General features: G+C 32.2%; 1 protein-coding gene across 2 annotated transcripts in view; it reads right to left on the bottom strand.

Annotated features, from left to right (window-relative positions):
• Positions 1-19,255, bottom strand: part of LOC129514644 (cadherin-19) — a 92,022-nt gene that overhangs the window by 51,547 nt on the left and 21,220 nt on the right. For both annotated transcript variants that reach the window (XM_055333400.1, XM_055333401.1), the window contains exons 2-3: positions 17,413-17,716; positions 13,642-13,936 (exon numbers count right to left, since the gene is read on the bottom strand). In XM_055333400.1, the coding sequence (XP_055189375.1) occupies positions 13,642-13,936; positions 17,413-17,607 (490 nt within the window). In that variant the 5' untranslated portion in view covers positions 17,608-17,716. The remainder of the gene's footprint in view (positions 1-13,641; positions 13,937-17,412; positions 17,717-19,255) is intronic.

The raw sequence follows: 19,255 nt of genomic DNA, 5'->3' as shown, positions 1-19,255 counted from the left end.
TTGAAATGTGCTTGAATTAGTATCAAGTTGAGGATGGGCATAATTATCTTCCCTGTTTAATTCCCTTCAATAAAATACTGATTTACTTTGAAAAATTCTTTTTTTATTAAGTACAAAACAAAATCTACTAGATATGACCTAAAGTGTTCTCAATAACAATCAATAAAACATAAGGTATTTGTACATTTAAACTTCATTCTTAACCATATTTCTTTAAAAGCATTTAGCTTTTAAATCATCTTCATGTAAACGTGGAATAGCATATAGATCTTGTTGGAAATCTGCATTTATTGAAACATCATGGTTCTGTGTCAATAAGGATGGCAACATGAACATCAGAGTCGAGTAGCCTATGTGATTTTCTTTACAACCAGCATCATTAATATTTTCAATACAATCTAATTTTATAAGCGGAGACACTCAAAAAGGAAGCCATTCTTTTCCTGCGTAATAAAACTGTTAACTTTTACTGTGGCTCTCAAATGTATGTTCTATTTGTTTTTTTTTGTCTTAGTATTTTGTTAGTTACTTAACACTTGTATACTGTATAACCACTCAAGATGTATTCACCTTAGTTTCAAGTGTTTTACCATACATTCCTTCCATTTGTGATAACATGGATGGAGCCTAAGGGCATTATGCTAAACAGATATAGAAAAAGATATCACTTAAATATGGAATCTAGAAAAGATGAGCCCATAGAAACAGAGGGTAAACTGCTGGTTAACAGGGGCTGGAGGTAAGAGAATTCAATGTTGATCAAAGCCTAGAAACTTGCAGTTAGAAAATGAATAAGTTCTGGAGAGCTAATGCACAGTATGGCAATTATGGTCAACAATATTATATTGTATATTTCAAAGCTGCTAAAGGATTTGATCTTAAATACTCCACCCTCCACAAAAGATATATGATGTGATGACAATGCTAGCTAATGCCAAGGTGGTAATTACATATTGTAATGTATAACACGATGTTATATGTCAATTATATCTCAATAAAATAATAAATCAATAAAGAATCAACAAATAATAAATAGTATTTCTGTAGCAATTGTAGAGTCATTCTGAGGAAAGGATTCTTAGGGACCATCAATTCAATCAGTTTCTATTGGGCAAGAATTGTTCTTTTAACTACCCTCTTTGTACACATCCATTTACTTTTTGTATATTTCCTATGTCTCCATTTCACTTCTTTCTATAGGAGTGTCCCATTTCTAGATTCCAGAACTACACTACCTGTATGTAGCTTCAGAAGCAATACTAAAAATCATTATATGATTAGTTGTTGATCAAAAGAAATTCTTAGTATTAAGACTTTAGACCTCCTTACCTAGTACTATACAAATTAGTACCAGGAAGATCATGAAAATACACTGACTCACAGATCACCCTGTACTTCATTTATAGAAAAACAAGTTACAAAGTCGGGTTTTTTTTTTTCCCAGTTTTTTTCAAGGATATTTTTAATTGATGCTTTATTTACTTCTAAGCAGAATATACCTCTTCAATGTTCTAACGTGTCACTCCCTTGCTCTCTACTAAATGGAAAACCTAATGTAATATATTAATGAGTCACATAAAATAATTTCTCTGAGTGTGTGGAAAATCCAAAAAGTCAAACTCTTAAGAAATTAAGTGGATAAAACAATATTATATTACAAATATTCACAATAAGCTTCTAATGTGAATTTGTTAAGTTAAATTTCTGGGAAATTTATTATTTTCTCTTGTGAGATTTATGACTGTTTTAAATCAAAAGTAACCTAGAGAATTGAGATAATTCTACAGTGTTTTAATGGCAGCCAATTGTTAATGGACATTCATTAACTGTTAGTGATTTACTCCTTATATTTGTGTGTGTATGTGTGTAAGAGAGAGCATTTATATATGTCTATCCTATTATAAAGATACCATGAAAGAAATATAAAATAAATTAAGATGATAAAAATATGCAACAGAATTAAAAAAAACATTACGTATAGTTTTGCTTTTAATTCTTACTTATGGTTTGTAAATTATTGGTTGTAAAACTCAGAACTTAACAATTTATCAATTCTTATATCCCTCTAATTATCTTTGTTTTATTTAGCTTTTTCTTATGTTTTTTAATTGACATCACAATTCATTAAATACAGGTTAAGCAACTTTAAATCCTCTTAGATATTTTCTAAAGGCTTTTCTAAAAAAAAAAAATCAAAAGACATAAGTAAACCTATATATTTTCCTCTTCAGTAACTTAAATACTACACAAATCTTTAAGAAACGGTCAAGTAACATAAACTGTAACAATAAACATCAGAGTAGTCAAGAATTACAAAAACCTTTGATAGGATTTGTTTTATGTTTTCCATTTATGTTTTCCTTGTCATTTGTAAAAAAAAAAAATCCACTTGTATATTCACTTGTAGTTGGGAACTGGCTAGATACTATACATAAAAGTGAAATAATCACTATAGGACCAATAATGTGTCCTTCAATGAAAAAATAATTGTTCCACAGTCCCCTTCCCCCCTTATCCTATTACCAGTTAAATAGGTAAAGGGACACTTCATGGTTGAAAGAAACAAATGTTTGATTTCTACTCATTGTCATTCAAACATATGTAACCCTTCCGTCATTTGTCAGTAATCCCAGAGCTGCATTACTCATCTTTGAATCAAAATGAATAGCACAGGGAGGGCCTTTTCAAGCACCTTTCTAGGCTTACATAATCACTGCTTTTATGACATGATTTTTGTTTACTGTAAGAATCACTCTGAACAGTTTTATGGGAACTGTGGCTCCAGTCTCCTGGTCATCCCAGTCCCTAACAACACCCATCCATCATTACAAATTGAAGCTGATTCTAAAATATAGTGAATAGTATCCTACACAAGAACATAATTAATACAGCTTATGTCAAACATACTTATTGAACTATTTTAAAATGTTTATTTTCATAGGAGAAAGCATTTTGAATTTTTGATTACTAAAATTCAAGGATCTTTTAAACGTAGAAAATGAACAAATATAATTTGTAACATTAATGGCTTAAAAAGAAGAATAAAAAATTGTCATTAAATATATAAAACACATCTGAAAATATTCCATTTCTACTTGCAATAAAAAATCAGAAAATTGGGATCCCTGGGTGGCGCAGCGGTTTGGCGCCTGCCTTTGGCCCAGGGCGCGATCCTGGAGGCCCGGGATCGAATCCCACATCGGGCTTCCGGTGCATGGAGCCTGCTTCTCCCTCTGCCTGTGTCTCTGCCTCTCTCTCTCTCTGTGACTATCATAACTAAATAAAAAAAAAAAGTTTAAAAAAAAATCAGAAAATTAGGGGGAAAAGGCAGCTTTCTAAATCTGATAAAGGGCATTTTTAAACTTTGACAGCAATCATATTTAATTGTGAAGAGTTAGAACTTTTCCTTCTGAAGTAGTTAAAAAGTAAGAAGTTTATTACCACTGCTAATTTTTAAAGCATCGTATTGTACTTCCTAGACAATGCAGTGAGGCAATGCCATGTATACCAAAATGAATGATTAAAGATTATGATGATGATAGACCAATGATACATATGTAATGGATGGATGGGTAGATGGATGGATGGATAGGTAGGTAGGTAGGTAGGTAGGTACATAAATATTGAAAACACTTCTAAAATTACAATAATTATTCAAAGGCAACAGTATTTTTGTCAGAAAATCAAGAAGAATATACCTATAAGTTTTACCGGATAATTAGATTAGCAAGGTCCTAAGAATAAAAAAGATACACAAAAAACCATCGTTGTATATACCAGAAACATATATTTATAAAGCATTTTAATTAAATGCATAATATATAACAAAAATACCCAAGTATATCTAAACAAAAATTATTAAAGACCTCTACAAAGAAACCAAATAGAAATTAATGATCAAAATGGATAAAAATACTGGGTTTATGAATTAGAGGACTACATCAGCATATATCAACAAATAGATCCATGATGTAAATGCTATCCTAATAAAATCCTAGCAAATTGTGTTACTGGATAAATTAAAAATATGATTATGAAATATCTATGGAATGCAAAGGACCACGTATGGCCAAGATAATTTTGATGAACAATATCTGAAGGACTTGCACTAATGAGACAGCAAGCTTATGACACAACCACAGCAATAAAGACAATATAGCATTAGTCCCTGTAACAACAAAAGATGATAAAACTGACTAGAGATTCGAAAACAAAATCATACGTATATGGACAGCTCATTCTTGCAATGGTGGCACAGTTGGGCATTGGAGAGTCGTTTCAATAAACGCTGCAGGGTCAAATGGATATCTCCATCCATCTACACATTCATCTATCAGTTATTTCTCTTTTGATGTAGAATTTGGCACATGCTTGACACCATTCACAAAAATTGGTAGAAAATAAATTGTAGATATAAATATGAAAGGTACATAATAAAAATATAACAGAATAATGAAAATTCCATAAAAATAGGAATTTTTTTTTGTATAACATCAGGGAGAAAAGAAAACAAAAGCCAACATTTATCAAGATTGAGTGACTGATAACCTGATATTTGTCTCAATATCCAAATCCCTGTTTTTGTTTATTAGACATACTCATTTGTTCCTTTTTCCCAGCCTAGATGGGTTGCTCTTACACTACTGAAATGGCATTTAGTAGAACATTACCTTTCATGGTGCATTCCTCAATCAATGTATGAAGCATTGTACATGCTTCACATATGAACCAGCCTGTTTAGCCTCTTCATTTGTTTCATCAACACCTTACTGTGCTCTCACTAAAGCTGACAAAGTTGGTTTAACTACATTAGTGGATCAGAAATTAAAGTTTCTTTAAACTATGCTACTAATAAAGTTATTTGTAGAGGACAGATGATATATATGTACATTAATGAAAAAGCTTCATATAGATTATTTTAACATTAAATATATCACCAGATAGGTATTTTTCATGTGTATTTGCATTATTTAATCAGCTTCTTAGTTTAATTCTGTTTTTATGAACAGTGCCCTGGTTTATCATTAGCCCTCTTTCAATTTTAATCATGCCTTAAAAGGAGACATTTTACTCAATGCCCATATGTCTCATACACTATTTCTCACACCCCATGGAAGAGCCACAAGTACAAAGTAGATGTCCCCCAAGTTTATTCTGGCTTATTATAATGCACCTACTAATAATGTTTTAAAAAATAAAAAATCAGGGCCAAATGCTTTCCATACAAAATGCCAGAAAAAATAATATTAAGCAGGACTGTCCTGAGTAAAACTGGAGATCTGATCACTGTTAGTTCACAAAATCTTCCATATCTTCTTAGCTATAACCTGGATCTGGCCCCTCACAAGGAGGACAGGAGAAAACCAAAGAAAGAGGCAGTTTACTCTAGATTGGTAGGTGGTAGCTCTATTGAGCAAGAGAACTGATTTTTGAGGCTTGTTTTGGGTGGCTGTAAGATGACTAACTTTCAGGATCTGTCCACTAAGCTTTGAAAGTTATAGAGACCTTAATTAAGCTTCAGTCATATATACCATCCAAATAGCCTCAATACCACATTTCTATCTCAAGTCTGGGTGCTTGTGGCAGCTTCTGGGAGAGAAGAACTCTAGTGGAATCCACATTCCAAGGACGGGGGTAGGATACGCCAGACCAGGACCCAAATCTCCTTTCTTGTAATTGTATATGTATTCTATTCCAGGGATATTCTGCTTCAACAGGTTCAGTTGCAGCAGCACAATGGGATTCCAGTGAGGAGTGAATAGTTTCCATTCACCTAGAGGTGTGAAGTGACTCACTCATCCTGGTGGGACATCTCATTGCAAAGTCTAGTAAATAACTCTTTTCCCAGGCATGATGGGGCTTGGTGTTCTCAGAAGCATAGAACAATAATTCAAGGTGCAGAGTTGGGGCAGTTGATGTTTTCCCTAAAATCCATACCTTTAGGATACTGGCTGCCTACCAGCATCCCCAGTCTGGCATATGGGGCAACAGACTCTACTGGTTGATCTTCCAAATCTATGAAACCCTGGGACAGTACTTTAGTCCACTGGGCCAAAGTGGTTTTACTTGTTGGTAATTTAATCTGCTGCTTTATATTTCATTTTTTTCTTTTTACCTAATCCTGCTTCTTATGCATTACCAAGGCAATGGAACCTCCATTCAAAATCAAATTCTTTAATCTGGCCTTGCATATCATGACCTTTGAAATGAGACCTTTGATGATAATCTACCCATATACAGTACTCAGTTTCTCTAACACCCTAATAGTGGCAGCCTGGTTCACACAGTGACAGCTGGTTCACACTGTTTCCACATAAAACTGGGCATGTTTAAAATTCTCACTGGGGGCCAATATAATCAATTTGCCAACCTGTCAACAATTGGAAACTCCATTGCGTGGCCACAGACTCCTTTGGCAGTTGCCTTGGGCATTGTTTAGAACACACATGACATGCTGTTACGGTATTGACCAAGTCACTGTCTTTCAAGGGCAATCTAGCATCCTTAGCAATAAGCCATCCTATCTGAAGTGTCAACTCTTTTTATCTGCTGTATCTACTAAAAAGTCAGTTGCTAGGGTGCATACCCAAAATAGGGCATCAGCTTCTAAACTGTCTTTTGTTGACTGAAAGGTCCAAAAGTCAGCATGCATCTCTGAGTTGAGTCATTATAGTTTGATCAGAGATAGCTATATTGTATGGAAATGAAAAGAGAATATGTAATTAGACTCTTGCAGTGTAAAGATCCTCTTAAATCAATTTGTATCTATCCAGTGAATGAACAAAAGTTAACTACAAAATATTATTCTCTCAGAATCATGCATGTTTTTGTTAAAGATTTTATATTTAAATAATGTTTACACCCAATGTGGGGTGGAACTCCCAACCTAGAGATCAAGAGTGGCATGCTCTACCAACTGAAGCAGCCAGGAGCCCCTCAGAATCATCTGTTAATAAGAGAAATATCTCAGTTTACTTGTTCCAATAATAAACATACAAATGTAATATTTAAGATAATAATCCTGGGTTCTATTATTACATTGATGGTTGATATTGTTTGCCTATATTACTGAGAGATTTACATAATGCAAATTTAAAATCAGTTTTGTTTTTCTATATAGATTCTGAATTTTTAAAGCTATTTTTGCAAAAGGACTTTATGAAACATTTAAGACAATATTTTACTTTACCCATTCTGTCAGTAATATTATATTGCAAAAGCTTATTATTAGGTAGGTAACATAAGATATAAACATACCAAATTCTTGAGAGGAAAATCATAGATTAGTAGTCTAAACTATGGGAACTGGAAACTGCAATTTGCCAGTATATGTCATTTGCTATGACTACAAGTTACAAAATTATAGTGAGATAATGGTATATTAATGTAAGATAAAATATTTATTACATGTAATAAATTACATATAAATTCTACTTTCTGTGGCATTGTTAATAAGTGCTAAAACTTACAAAACTACACAAAATTTTTGAAGATCAAAAGCATTTTGACAGCATGAATAATGATTTCCCAAACATTAGACACAAACTCCCATCAAGAGTAAAACCTAATGTAAGAATAGTGTAATTCCATCAATATTGATTTATATGGATTTTAATATTAACCACAAGTATACAGAGGACTGAATGATTCTCGCTTAAATGTTAGGTTTAATATTAGTAACAAAACTTTATTTAATGATATCTCATATTTCATACTGAATGCTTTATCTTCTTTCAGTGATTATGGGTGGCATCCATAAATATGTAAAAGAGTGATAAGTTTTGATATGCAGACTAATTTAGATATCGTGCAGGCAATAGAGAAGTCAGCAACCTGTGACAAGAACATTTTATATGTAAAGTTTCCATTCATTATAGAATACTATATAAACACTGTATCTTAGTTTAATATATGTTTGAATGCCAAGATCTGAACTGCAGATTTCAAAATGATTCATTTATTTTAGTATGCAATTTTTTTGTGTTAATTTCAGTGGTAAAAATATTAAACAGACTTTTCTTAGAATAAGATATAAATTTATAATAGGAAAGCTATTTTTACATGCAGTTTTAGTACAAGTACACTTTGGTTACTCTGAAGCAACTTTATTGAGAGAATGTTGAATTGTATAATGGTCAAGTTTAAAGAGGCTCAAATTAAATAATATTATTTTGACCTAGGCTCTGAGTCCATGATTTTTCTGACATTAAAACAAATATATTAGGTAAATTAATAAAATTATAATTTTCTGAGATCAAATTCATGATAAACATAAGGTTTTAATCCATGTATCTGCTCATTCTTTCACACTGGAAACTTTTTATCAGTTTGAGGATCATTATTATTTATTTACAGGGATGGATTGGCCCATCCCTCATATATATATATATATATATATATATATATATATATATATATATAGAGAGAGAGAGAGAGAGAGAGAGAGAGAGAGACTAAAGACAAGCAGAGGCATAGGCAGTGGAAGCAGACTCCTTGTGGGGAGCCCGAGCCTGATGTTGAAGTCGATCCCAGGACCCCAGGATCATGACCTGAGCCAAAGGCAGATGCTCAACCACTGAGCCACCCAGGCGCCCCCCTCCTGTGTTTATATTTGAGATGCAATTACTTTACAACCTAGAACTTGCAAGTGAAACTCAAGAAACATATATTTTCCCACTTGCCACCTAAATGTGCAAAATATTCTTTTTGTTTTTACTGTCTACCATCTCCTGAAAATTAGGTCATTCTTATTATTCTTGTGTTACATTATGACACCCCTACTTTTCATAATGTGAGAGAATTTAAGTCAAATAAATAGATTGTGTTTAAAACAGCAAACAATATATTCAGAGAGAATACAAAGAGTAATCCATCCCAATCTCAGTCACATTCAAGTCACATGTCCAAAGAAATAAGTTTCATCGAATATAATTTTCAAATTTGATGTATTTTAAGGATTTTTATTTTTCAGAGAAATATCTGCTCATGTTGATGCTTATTATAATTTATGGATTCAAAAAGTGACATCTAAATTTGCTTGTGTTTTTCATAAATTGAATTCAATCTCCCTTTTTAATAATGGGTGATATGTCATTTAGATGCTAAATATTATTAAAGTGAATTTCTTTTTCTTCAAGCCTCTTTGAGATAGCATTGATATATAGCATTGTGTAAGTTTAAGGTGTACAATGTGATGGTTAATACACACAACATATTAAAAAATGATTATCACAATAAAGTTAGTTAACATCCATCATTTCACATAATTAGAATTTTACCTTCTTGTGGTGAGAACAGTTAAGTTCTATTGTCTTAGTAACTTTCTAATATGTAATACAGTAATGTTAAGGAAATCATACCAAATATTTTACCTCGAGACCTTCATCATCTTATGACTAAAATTCTGTTCCCTTTGACCAACATTTCCTCATTTCCCCACCTCTCAGTCCCAAGAAACCACCATTTTACTCTGTTTCTATGAGTTTAACTATTTTTTAGTCCACATATATCTAAAATTTTACAGTATTTGTCTTTATCTGTCTTACTTATTTCACTTAGCTTAATGCCTTCAAGGTATGTCTATGTTGTCATCAATGGCAATATTTCATCATGTTTGATTTGCTTTTGTTGAACCATCCTTGCATCCTGGAGCTAAATTCCACTTGATCATGGTATGTGATCTTTTTTAATGTGCTGTTGAATTGGGCTTCTTAGAATTTTGTTGATCATTTTTGCATCTATGTTCACAAGAGATATTGACCTGTACTTTTTTGTGGTGTCCTTATCTGGTTTTGGTATCAGGGCAATGCCCATCTTACAAAACAATTAGGGAAAGTTTTATCCTCTTCACATTTTTGGAACAGTTTGAGAAGGATTGATATTAATTCTTTAAAATATTTAGTAGAACCTACCAGTGAAGCCAATTAGTCCTGAACTTTTGTTTGTTGGGATGTTTTTAGTTACTGTTTCAATCTTACTAGTAATCTGTCTGCTCTGATTTTCATAATTCAGTCTCAGTAGGATATATGTTTCTAGAAATTTAAATTTTCTAGAAGTTCTGCACTGGGAAATTTTAAAATTCAGGAATCACTATTCAGAGACTGCCTGCAGCACTTCAGGTTACTCTGCCTCAACTCACACCCACAGACTCTCCCTGGATTTTATATCCACCAAAATCCTCTGTTTATCTCTCATCCTTATCTATAGTTTTTCACCCATTCATGTACTCATTCTTTAACTCAATCATCACAAACTTCAGGCACTGTGTAACTTCTAGCCTATTCGATCTTATACTTTTTTGTGGAAGAGAGATAATTTTGTAATTCCAGACCAACAAGTGGAAAAACAATGCTTTATCCATTTGGATATTTGGTAGTTCTTGTTTTGAAAGTAATTGCATTTTTAATATAAATATACTCAGTAAAAGCCCACTGTTACTTGTAAATAAATATGTATTCAACAACCAACAAGTAGTTCGTGGTTTTCTTGGTTTCTCTTCTGATGACATCCTTAAATGGAGATTCCTTTCAGTACTCTACCTAATTCTACATTCAAAGCACAGATTCAAATATAATAATTGGCAGTTGAGTACAATATATTATAAAATAGTTAAGACAACAGAGAATAAAATGTTCACACTTGTTGCTTTGTAAAGGATAAGATAGGTGGGTAGGGTATTTGGAAGCAAGATCAACACTGAAGACCTTACAAAATGGCAATGATATGGGAAGAGCATGAAAAATTAACTATATATTCAGGTAAAACGATTCATATTATTCATTATATAAATATTGAGATTTAGGAAAACAGAAAAATCACATATAATATTGATTTCTTCAAAACAAAGTTTATAATTACAGGAATGCTTCATAGGGAAACCACCTACACCATAGTTTTCAGAGCAATGGGGTATTCCTCTATTTCTATGTAAGATAACATTTCTAATAACAGCTGACTATTTTTCTGTTGGTCACTTCTACCCATTGAAAGGAATAAAAAGTGCTTGTTGATTTTAGTATGATTCCATACATGGCCCAAAACCGGAGGGCAGTCCTACAAGATGTACTTAATTACACAAGTTAACTAGGTTAATACATACATGAACCTTGAATTACAAAGCAAAGATATCTGCATTAGCCAAACACCAAATAGAACAAACCAATGTTTTGTGATCTTTGTTGAATCAACCCACAGTCCTGTGACTATACTCAATGCCATGATGCAAAGACTGTACTGCACATACTGCAATTCCTTTGTGGTTCAACTCTCCAACTATAAAAAATGGCTATTTTTCCCTTTTCTCTATCTAAAAATCTACCCATTTTGTTCTCAATTATTACCTTTGTCTCATACCTAATGGATAGAAACACTTATTAATAGGTTTATTATCAACCAATGTGTTAACCTACCCAAATCTGTCTTCTCTACTATTGCTCTAGATTCCATGGGTCTTTCCCTTCTCAAGAATAGTTAGAGCTCTCTTATTTTGCTTCGAAAACAGTTTTCTTTTGGATCATTCCCTATAGTATATAACTGTGCTTTTAAACTTCTCATATTTTTAAATGATTAATGATAACAAAAAAATCCTCTTTCTTTATCTCTCTCTACCCATATCTCTATGTTCTCCCTGTAGTATAACATCTTTTGAAATTGGCTAAATTCATTGTAACCTCCTCTTTTTCATCCATTCTTGCAACAGAATGAGCTCCAAAATATTGCAGTTGCATAAATTCAAGTGAATTACTCTTACCAAAATCACTAGGAGCCTTCAGCTTGACAAAGCAAAAGCCACTACATTTTCTTGATTTTATTTAACCTCACAGCAGTATTCCATATAGTTGCAGGATGTCTTCCTTTGAAACATTTCTTCTCATGTCTTTCTTTTTCCCACATCACTGGCCAAGGTCAATCATCCTAATTTACCAGTCAATCCCCTTTTGCTGAACAGTTAACTCATCCTGCATGTTTTTTTTCTGCTTACATTCATTGCCATGTCTACATGGGAATCTCATATATTGCTATGCCTACATGTTTGCTATATGACAATAACTCCCATATTAATATATGCAATCTTCCTGATACTGTATGGGAATATTTTCCTAGAACATAATAACATGACTGGACTCTTTGTAATCAACTTCAAATATCATCTCCTAAAATGTCTCCACTTCCTCCAGTCAGTTAATCATCATCATACCTCACCCATAATTAACTTTTATACATATAGTATCAAATATCAACTTATTTAAAATAGTTACTGTTTGTGTGATTTAACTAAAATATAAGTTTCGTACTAGCAATTATTTCCAAAGTTACAATTCAAAAATTTTTCTAGTAAATGTTAGGTCCATATTGTATGCTGTCTAAGAGGAAGAAGAGTAGCATGAGGAAGTGAATGAGGAGGAGGGGGATGGAGTAGGAATAAGAAATATTTCATTGCCTAGCTACCAAATAGTACAATATTAACGAGTCATTTACATCTAATGATAATTGGTCCTGATATATATTCACAGCTGAATTTGTTTATGCCGCAAAGATCTATATTCTGAACACATGTAGAAAGATGTCTTTAAATTGCTTCTTGAAATGTTAATAAGAATCAGAAAAATATACAATAGAATATACATTTTTAGATTTGGTGGCTAATAAATCAAATGTTTAGGTAAAGCAATTTTAATGCATGCTAGCATAATTAAAAATGACCATTACTGAATAGAATTTATCACACTTAAGTGATTTTATGAAGTTAATTTTATTATATATTGTACTATCAAAATTTTCTGGCTCAATGATTGGACAAATTTTGCATAGCTACACCATAATTTCCTGTCTATTAGAAACACATTTTTTTTTATTTTCAGTGCTTTCAGTTCTTATGTCATATGGAAAGCACTTGTTTCTATATGCATTATATTTAAAATATCTATAAAAATAACATTGGAATTGAAAGGAACTTTGAAAGTAAATACAGTTGCACAGAGGTGTTCAACGACTTTGTTTTTAGTCTGTATTCCATGATTTTGATGCATATAGTATTTGTGTCTTACAAATTGCCTTCTACTACTTGCACATGCATATTTTTCAGGTTGACCTTATGTGCCTTTTTTTAAGATGCAAAATTATATCTTGTTTTGGAAAACAAATTTTTGAAATGGAGAAACTAATAAATGACTAAGTGAAAGAATTTTATAAATCACTAAAACATACATGATTAATGCTTTTTTTTTAAGATTATTTATTTATTTATTCAGGAGAGACACAGAGAGAGAGGCAGAGACACAGGCAGAGGGAGGAGCAGGCTCCATGCAGCGAGCGACGTGGGACTCAATCCTGGGTCTCCAGGATCACACCCTGGGCTGCAGGCGGCGCTAAACCGCTGTGCCACCGGGGCTGCCCTTTTTAATGCTTTTTTATTGCCTTGAAGACAGGTATTTTGAGAAGACAAATAATGTATTAATATATAGTACCGTCGTTTATAAAATTTAAATGATAGTCTGATTTTTAAATTATTTTACTTAACACGTTTGTAGAAGGAAGTACAAGTGGTGAATAATTAAATAATTCACTTCCAAAACATAAGCTCAAAATTCTAAATCTGTTGTCATTGTTAATATATCTTTGATGTAAATTAATATGCAATACCTTCTGGAGACATCTCTGGTACAATGGCCTCATAAGGTTCATCTAGGAATTTTGGTTCATTGTCATTGATATCCGAAACTCTGATGACAAACTCAGACTCAGGTTCCACAGCCCTTCCAGTAGTGCTGTCTATTACCTGGGCTCTTAGAGTGTAGAGGGATCGTTCCTCTCTATCAAGCTTCTGGATGGCATATATGTCACCTGTTCTCTCATCAATGACAAAAATACTTCCAGCTCCAGCTCCCAAAAGCTTGTACTGGAAAGAGTTGTTTCCATTGTCTAGATCAGATCTTAGCTGCAAGTACAAAGAAGGATAATTTAGTTTCCAGACATGTTAAATGGACAAATCAATTTTAACGATTTTATTTTCATGTCTTTTAATTTTTCCCCAAGTTAATAACTCCATATAATTCCCACAGTATATTAAATCAGGTGAAATATTAATTTTAAGATTAAATTTTATCATCAGGCATATGAGACTGAAATTTTGATGTAAATCATTATACAAATTTATTACTGTAAATAGATTATTCTAATTAGACACTACAATAATTGAAAAACAAAGTACCTTACATAAATTATGGACGACAAAGTTGTTTCATGTTTATTCTTAGTCACTGAAACCATACTCTCAAATATTTGTATTAGATTGGGACCTAGAGACAGATAGGATAAATTTAAACAATGATGTTCTGTCTCTAGGCTAAAAACACATAGGAAACATGAAAATATTACCAAGAAAATAGAGAGCATGTTGAGAAGATAAGAAGAGCTTCAGTCATCCATGTTAGCATTTATAAGATGCCATAATATACAAGTTGCTTTATATGTGATTTTCCAATTAATCCTTATTACATCATGAGAAATATATTATTGATATAATCATTTATACAGAGAGAGACTGAAATTTTTTAAAACTTTCACAGAGGGATCCCTGGGTGGCGCAGCGGTTTGGCGCCTGCCTTTGGCCCAGGGTGCGATCCTGGAGACCTGGGATCGAATCCCACGTCGGGCTCCCGGTGCATGGAGCCTGCTTCTCCCTCTGCCTGTGTCTCTGCCTCTCTCTCTCTCTTTGTGACTATCATAAATAAATAAAAATTAAAAAAGAAAATAAATAAATAAATAAATAAATAAAACTTTCACAGAGTCATGATATTTGCATAGGTTTATGGTTTGGACAACAGAGGCCCTAACCCCAGGGTCTCTACTGCTCTGAGTTTTGCCAAATTAGATCTCTTTCTTTCCAACATATTCTATTCAATTCTCAAATATATCTTTTCTTCTTGTGCCCTCACTATTTTTATTTTTTACTATTTTTATTTTTTAAAAGCAAAGCAAATTTATTCATTCATAGTGTTAATGGAATTTTGAATATTATATATAAAAACAAGGGTTATTATGATACAGGTAACACTGGTTGGCTGGTTTTTCATATCTAAATTGGTTTTCCATAAAGAGAAGTATGCCATAATCCTCTAATTCTTGTGAATCCACAATTTTCTTGATTCATAATTTATGATTATGTCCTTCTTCAAAGTAAGAGCTTCTCTGAAAATTTACAAAGGTAACCAAAGACCTACAGTCTTAAATAAATTCATAACTTTTTTGATAGCTCAAGGTACAACAGACCAATTAATACATTTCTCTGTGATTGGATAGAACTTTTGAAGATATCTAAAACAACTCATTTTAATACTGTGTTGAATAAAACTGCTATTCATTGAAAGAAACAGATTGGGAATAATAATAAAGAGATAATAAAAGAGCTATAGCTCTTTTAATTTGATAATTCTTCATTACTCATAATAAAAAAAGAAATTTCTACAAATTTCTAATAAGATATTAAGGGAAATAAATGTTCCTTCCAATAAGTATATCAAACGAAAGTCAAGTATGGCTTACGTTTTTCAAATATCATTTCGATTATGGTGTAAAAATTTCATTCAATATTAGAATGATGATAAATCAAATTTAGTAATGAATAAATGTATTCCAAGTATATGCACAGTATAATGTTCATAGATCAGTGAGCTTAATCTTTTTAGGACTCAGATTTAAGCCTATATATATATATATATATATATATATATATACTTACTTTTTTAAACTCGAGCCACTTAATGTCACAAAACACATAAGTTAAACACATTTTAATTTCACAAATTCTGTATTAATGATATTTTCTATATTTCTATTCAAAATATTTTTTTCAACTAGGCAATTAACTATTGATTTGGCAAGTCAATATGCCTTTATTATTATTATTTTTTATTTAACTGTGCTTTGCAAACTTAATCTCTGTTAACATATAGTTCAAAAAGAAAGTCATCTTGGACACATTAGCTACATTTTTATTTTTAACCAGTTCTTTAATTATAACACCTAAATATTCATTATTACTCTCTTTTAAACCAGCTATCTGTATGTTATTTAAGACTGATGACATTGTTTCAGGGGAAACCATCTGTTAGGATATTTTCCTAAGTATTTTTATAGAATGAAAGAAATAGGCAAAACCAATCACTCTGTGAAAGGAAGAAAACAGGAGATGTGCCCGGAGCACAAAAACAAAAACTGGAAAATGTGACAGTCAGCCAGGGAGGTAGTCTCTGCTCTGATTGTATTGATGCACTTCCCTGGAGAGCCTTATTCACTAGAAGCCACCAGGCTCTGTTAGTCTGTCACCCCGCTCATTGATGGGAGAGCAGATGGTGCTCTGTGGAGTTCACGGTAAATGTGGCTACAGAGACTCAGTTCACTAGCAAACACTTAACTATGGACCTCATTTGTGCCACTCTGCCTCTGATTTACCTGCAGTCATCTTAGAGAATAAAAAGGTGAGAAATATGACTCATAGCAGGCACACATACATATACAAAGGTTTGAAATCTGTTTGCCTAAGATCCTCATCTAAGCCTTCAGTGGAACATACACGTGTACATTTGCTGGATGGGATAGCTGAACTCCTTTGGAATGTGGACATCACACTAACCTGGTGGCTCTCCTGAAAGGGCTAGGAAATGGGAGTTAATGAATTTTGAGTGCTTCACCCTTTGGGCCCAATTAAATTTTAGTGCCAGTTAATTAGCGGTTAAACTTATTTCAGATCATTCATCTAGAGAAAGATCCTCACAGAAAAGGACATGGAATTGTAATTACCTCTGTTTAAGGAAAATTGAATAATAATAAAAACCAAAAACATAAATAGGAGATTCTCTATCTCACTAAGGAAATTTAAAATATGTATTTAAAATATATATATATATATATATTCTTAGAAGAAAGTAAAGATAATTATTCTTTATACTTCATAAATGAAGTGTGTAGGCTCTTGAAGCTACTTAGCTGTAAAGGATTTGGTATTAATCTGCTTCATGAAAAATTAATGATGGGTAAATCAACACCTACTGAGCATAATAGAAAATCAGGCTAAATACTGTTGGTAAATGTTATTATTCTCAGTGTGGTTGCTTTGATCCATTACCAAAAATAACACCATTAAATTTCCAGATGCTAATAAATACGGGCTGTATTTCCATGTGAGAGACAAAGGTGAAATTTGAAAATCAGGGCTTTTCTTCTTCCTCACATTTTGCAAATATTTTACATGCTTGAAAATCTGAAACCATTAATTAGGCCAATGTCTGAAGCTTTCTAAGGGTTCCACTGAGAAAATGTAGAATTCATCCAATGCCCTAAAAAAACTTCCTCAACCCATTCATTTAGAGTTATATAATGTTATTTCCTGTAACACCTTCATAAAATCAGTACCTGACCAATGTGATAATCAGTCTTATTCATTTCCTCTGGTACAAAAAACTGGTTCCACATCCAACCACGCTTCACTCTTAAATGAGAACCCGCTTGGTGCTTAACTTCTTCTGTTTTAGAGCTTTCTGTCGCTGTAAAGCAAGGCCACATGAGAGGAATTCCCAACATTAAAGGTAGCAGGAAGCAATAATTCATTCTGCTTTTTTTTTATTCCAACTGGTATTCTTCAGAGGAAAGAGTAGTTGCAAACAAAAATTGTATGTTTCTTTGTAATCTTTTTAAGTCTTAGGTATCTTTCATAGTCCTAAAGAACAGGAAACAAAACAAAATTTTACATTTAAAAATAACATTTTCTTACATAATTGCCAAAGAAGGGGTACAACTTTTGCAATCATAAAAATGGAATATACATTTATCCTCCAATTAAGCTAGTTGTATTTTGTAGCTCAGCAATAATTTGAATTGTATAATTGGAAACTTCTGGTCAAGTCCTGTCCATTTTAAGCTGTAGCCATAAATCTGCCTGAAGGTTGAAAAGTTGGTCTGGCAATCTCCTTGATTGATAGCTGACATTGAGATAGATTTTTCTTTTCCTTTAATTTAACCTTCTTCCATTCTATCTCTGTAAAACTCAATAGTCAATCCAAAGGAAAAAATGTGATTTTTCTCCTTTTTTAAATAGCAAAAAGTTTCCTAATCCAATTTCCCAATTTATATTATTTTATCTAGTATTAAATAGACAAAATGACAATTCAGTTTGAAACCTGGGGGATTTATAATCAGTTATACCTATGTTATAAAACACACTGTGAATAGAAAGCCCATGTAAGATATTTACCATTTTATATTATGAAACATATGAATAGAAATGCTTTTCATCTTAACAAAGAGATGATACTATTTTTAGGATATAAATACAAAATATAGTGCCTGGGAAAAAATGGCTGATCATTTATAATATATAAGATGGAGATAAAAGGTATCTTCTATTATTGAAATATTAAAAGAGAAACTTCAACTACTGAATTTTACGTGTAAAACTTTCCATTTAACTGATATTGATCATACCAACTCTCTTTGAAATGATCGGTAATTCTCCCCCTTATAGGAAATTGAATAGCTTTGCATTTAACACACTGACTTAGCACTTCCATATAATCAAATTGGATTTGTTTGTTTGGGACTTATGAAGAAAAATAATTTTGTCAGATCTACGATGTCGTTTAATACTACATAATCGACAGAAAAGCCAGATCCCTGTTACTGTTAGTTTTCTCTAATATCTCACGTTGAATCTTCTCCACGTATTTTTGAACAACCTCCAAGAGATATTTTAAGTCTTTGACTCTTGTTAGAAAGAGTCATTAAAAATACCTAATTAAGAAAGAACGCAATGTCATAAATCGGGATTCCGTGGTATCTCTGAGTTCCTTCAAGGAAGACTATGAGGAAATTCAACTGAGGTGAAAACTGAAGATGAATCTCATCTTTATGTTAAGAGTTTGAAATGCAAATAATGTCTGTTGCTTAGAAATTGCTAAAATATACCTTTGATAGTAAATATTGAAAATATTCAAAATAAGTTCAGTTTTCTAAGGAGAAAGCTATTTTGTATAAATATGTAAACCTTAAAAAAATAAACATGTAAAACTCTCACTAACAGTAGTGTAAAGTATAATTATAATGTTGGGTAATGCATTTGTGTCATTTTCTATTATGATATTTTCATTCATCTAGAAAAGAAGTGAGGAGTTTTAGGGAAGATATTGCTCTAGATTAAAAGATATTTTAAACATACAAGAACAAGTGTAAAATTACAGCATTGTCTAGAACTTAATTTGTA

The sequence above is a fragment of the Nyctereutes procyonoides genome, unplaced genomic scaffold, assembly GCF_905146905.1.
Source record: "Nyctereutes procyonoides isolate TBG_1078 unplaced genomic scaffold, NYPRO_anot_genome, whole genome shotgun sequence".
NCBI classification, from domain to species: domain Eukaryota; kingdom Metazoa; phylum Chordata; class Mammalia; order Carnivora; family Canidae; genus Nyctereutes; species Nyctereutes procyonoides.
This window is presented reverse-complemented; position numbering and strand designations above follow the sequence as displayed.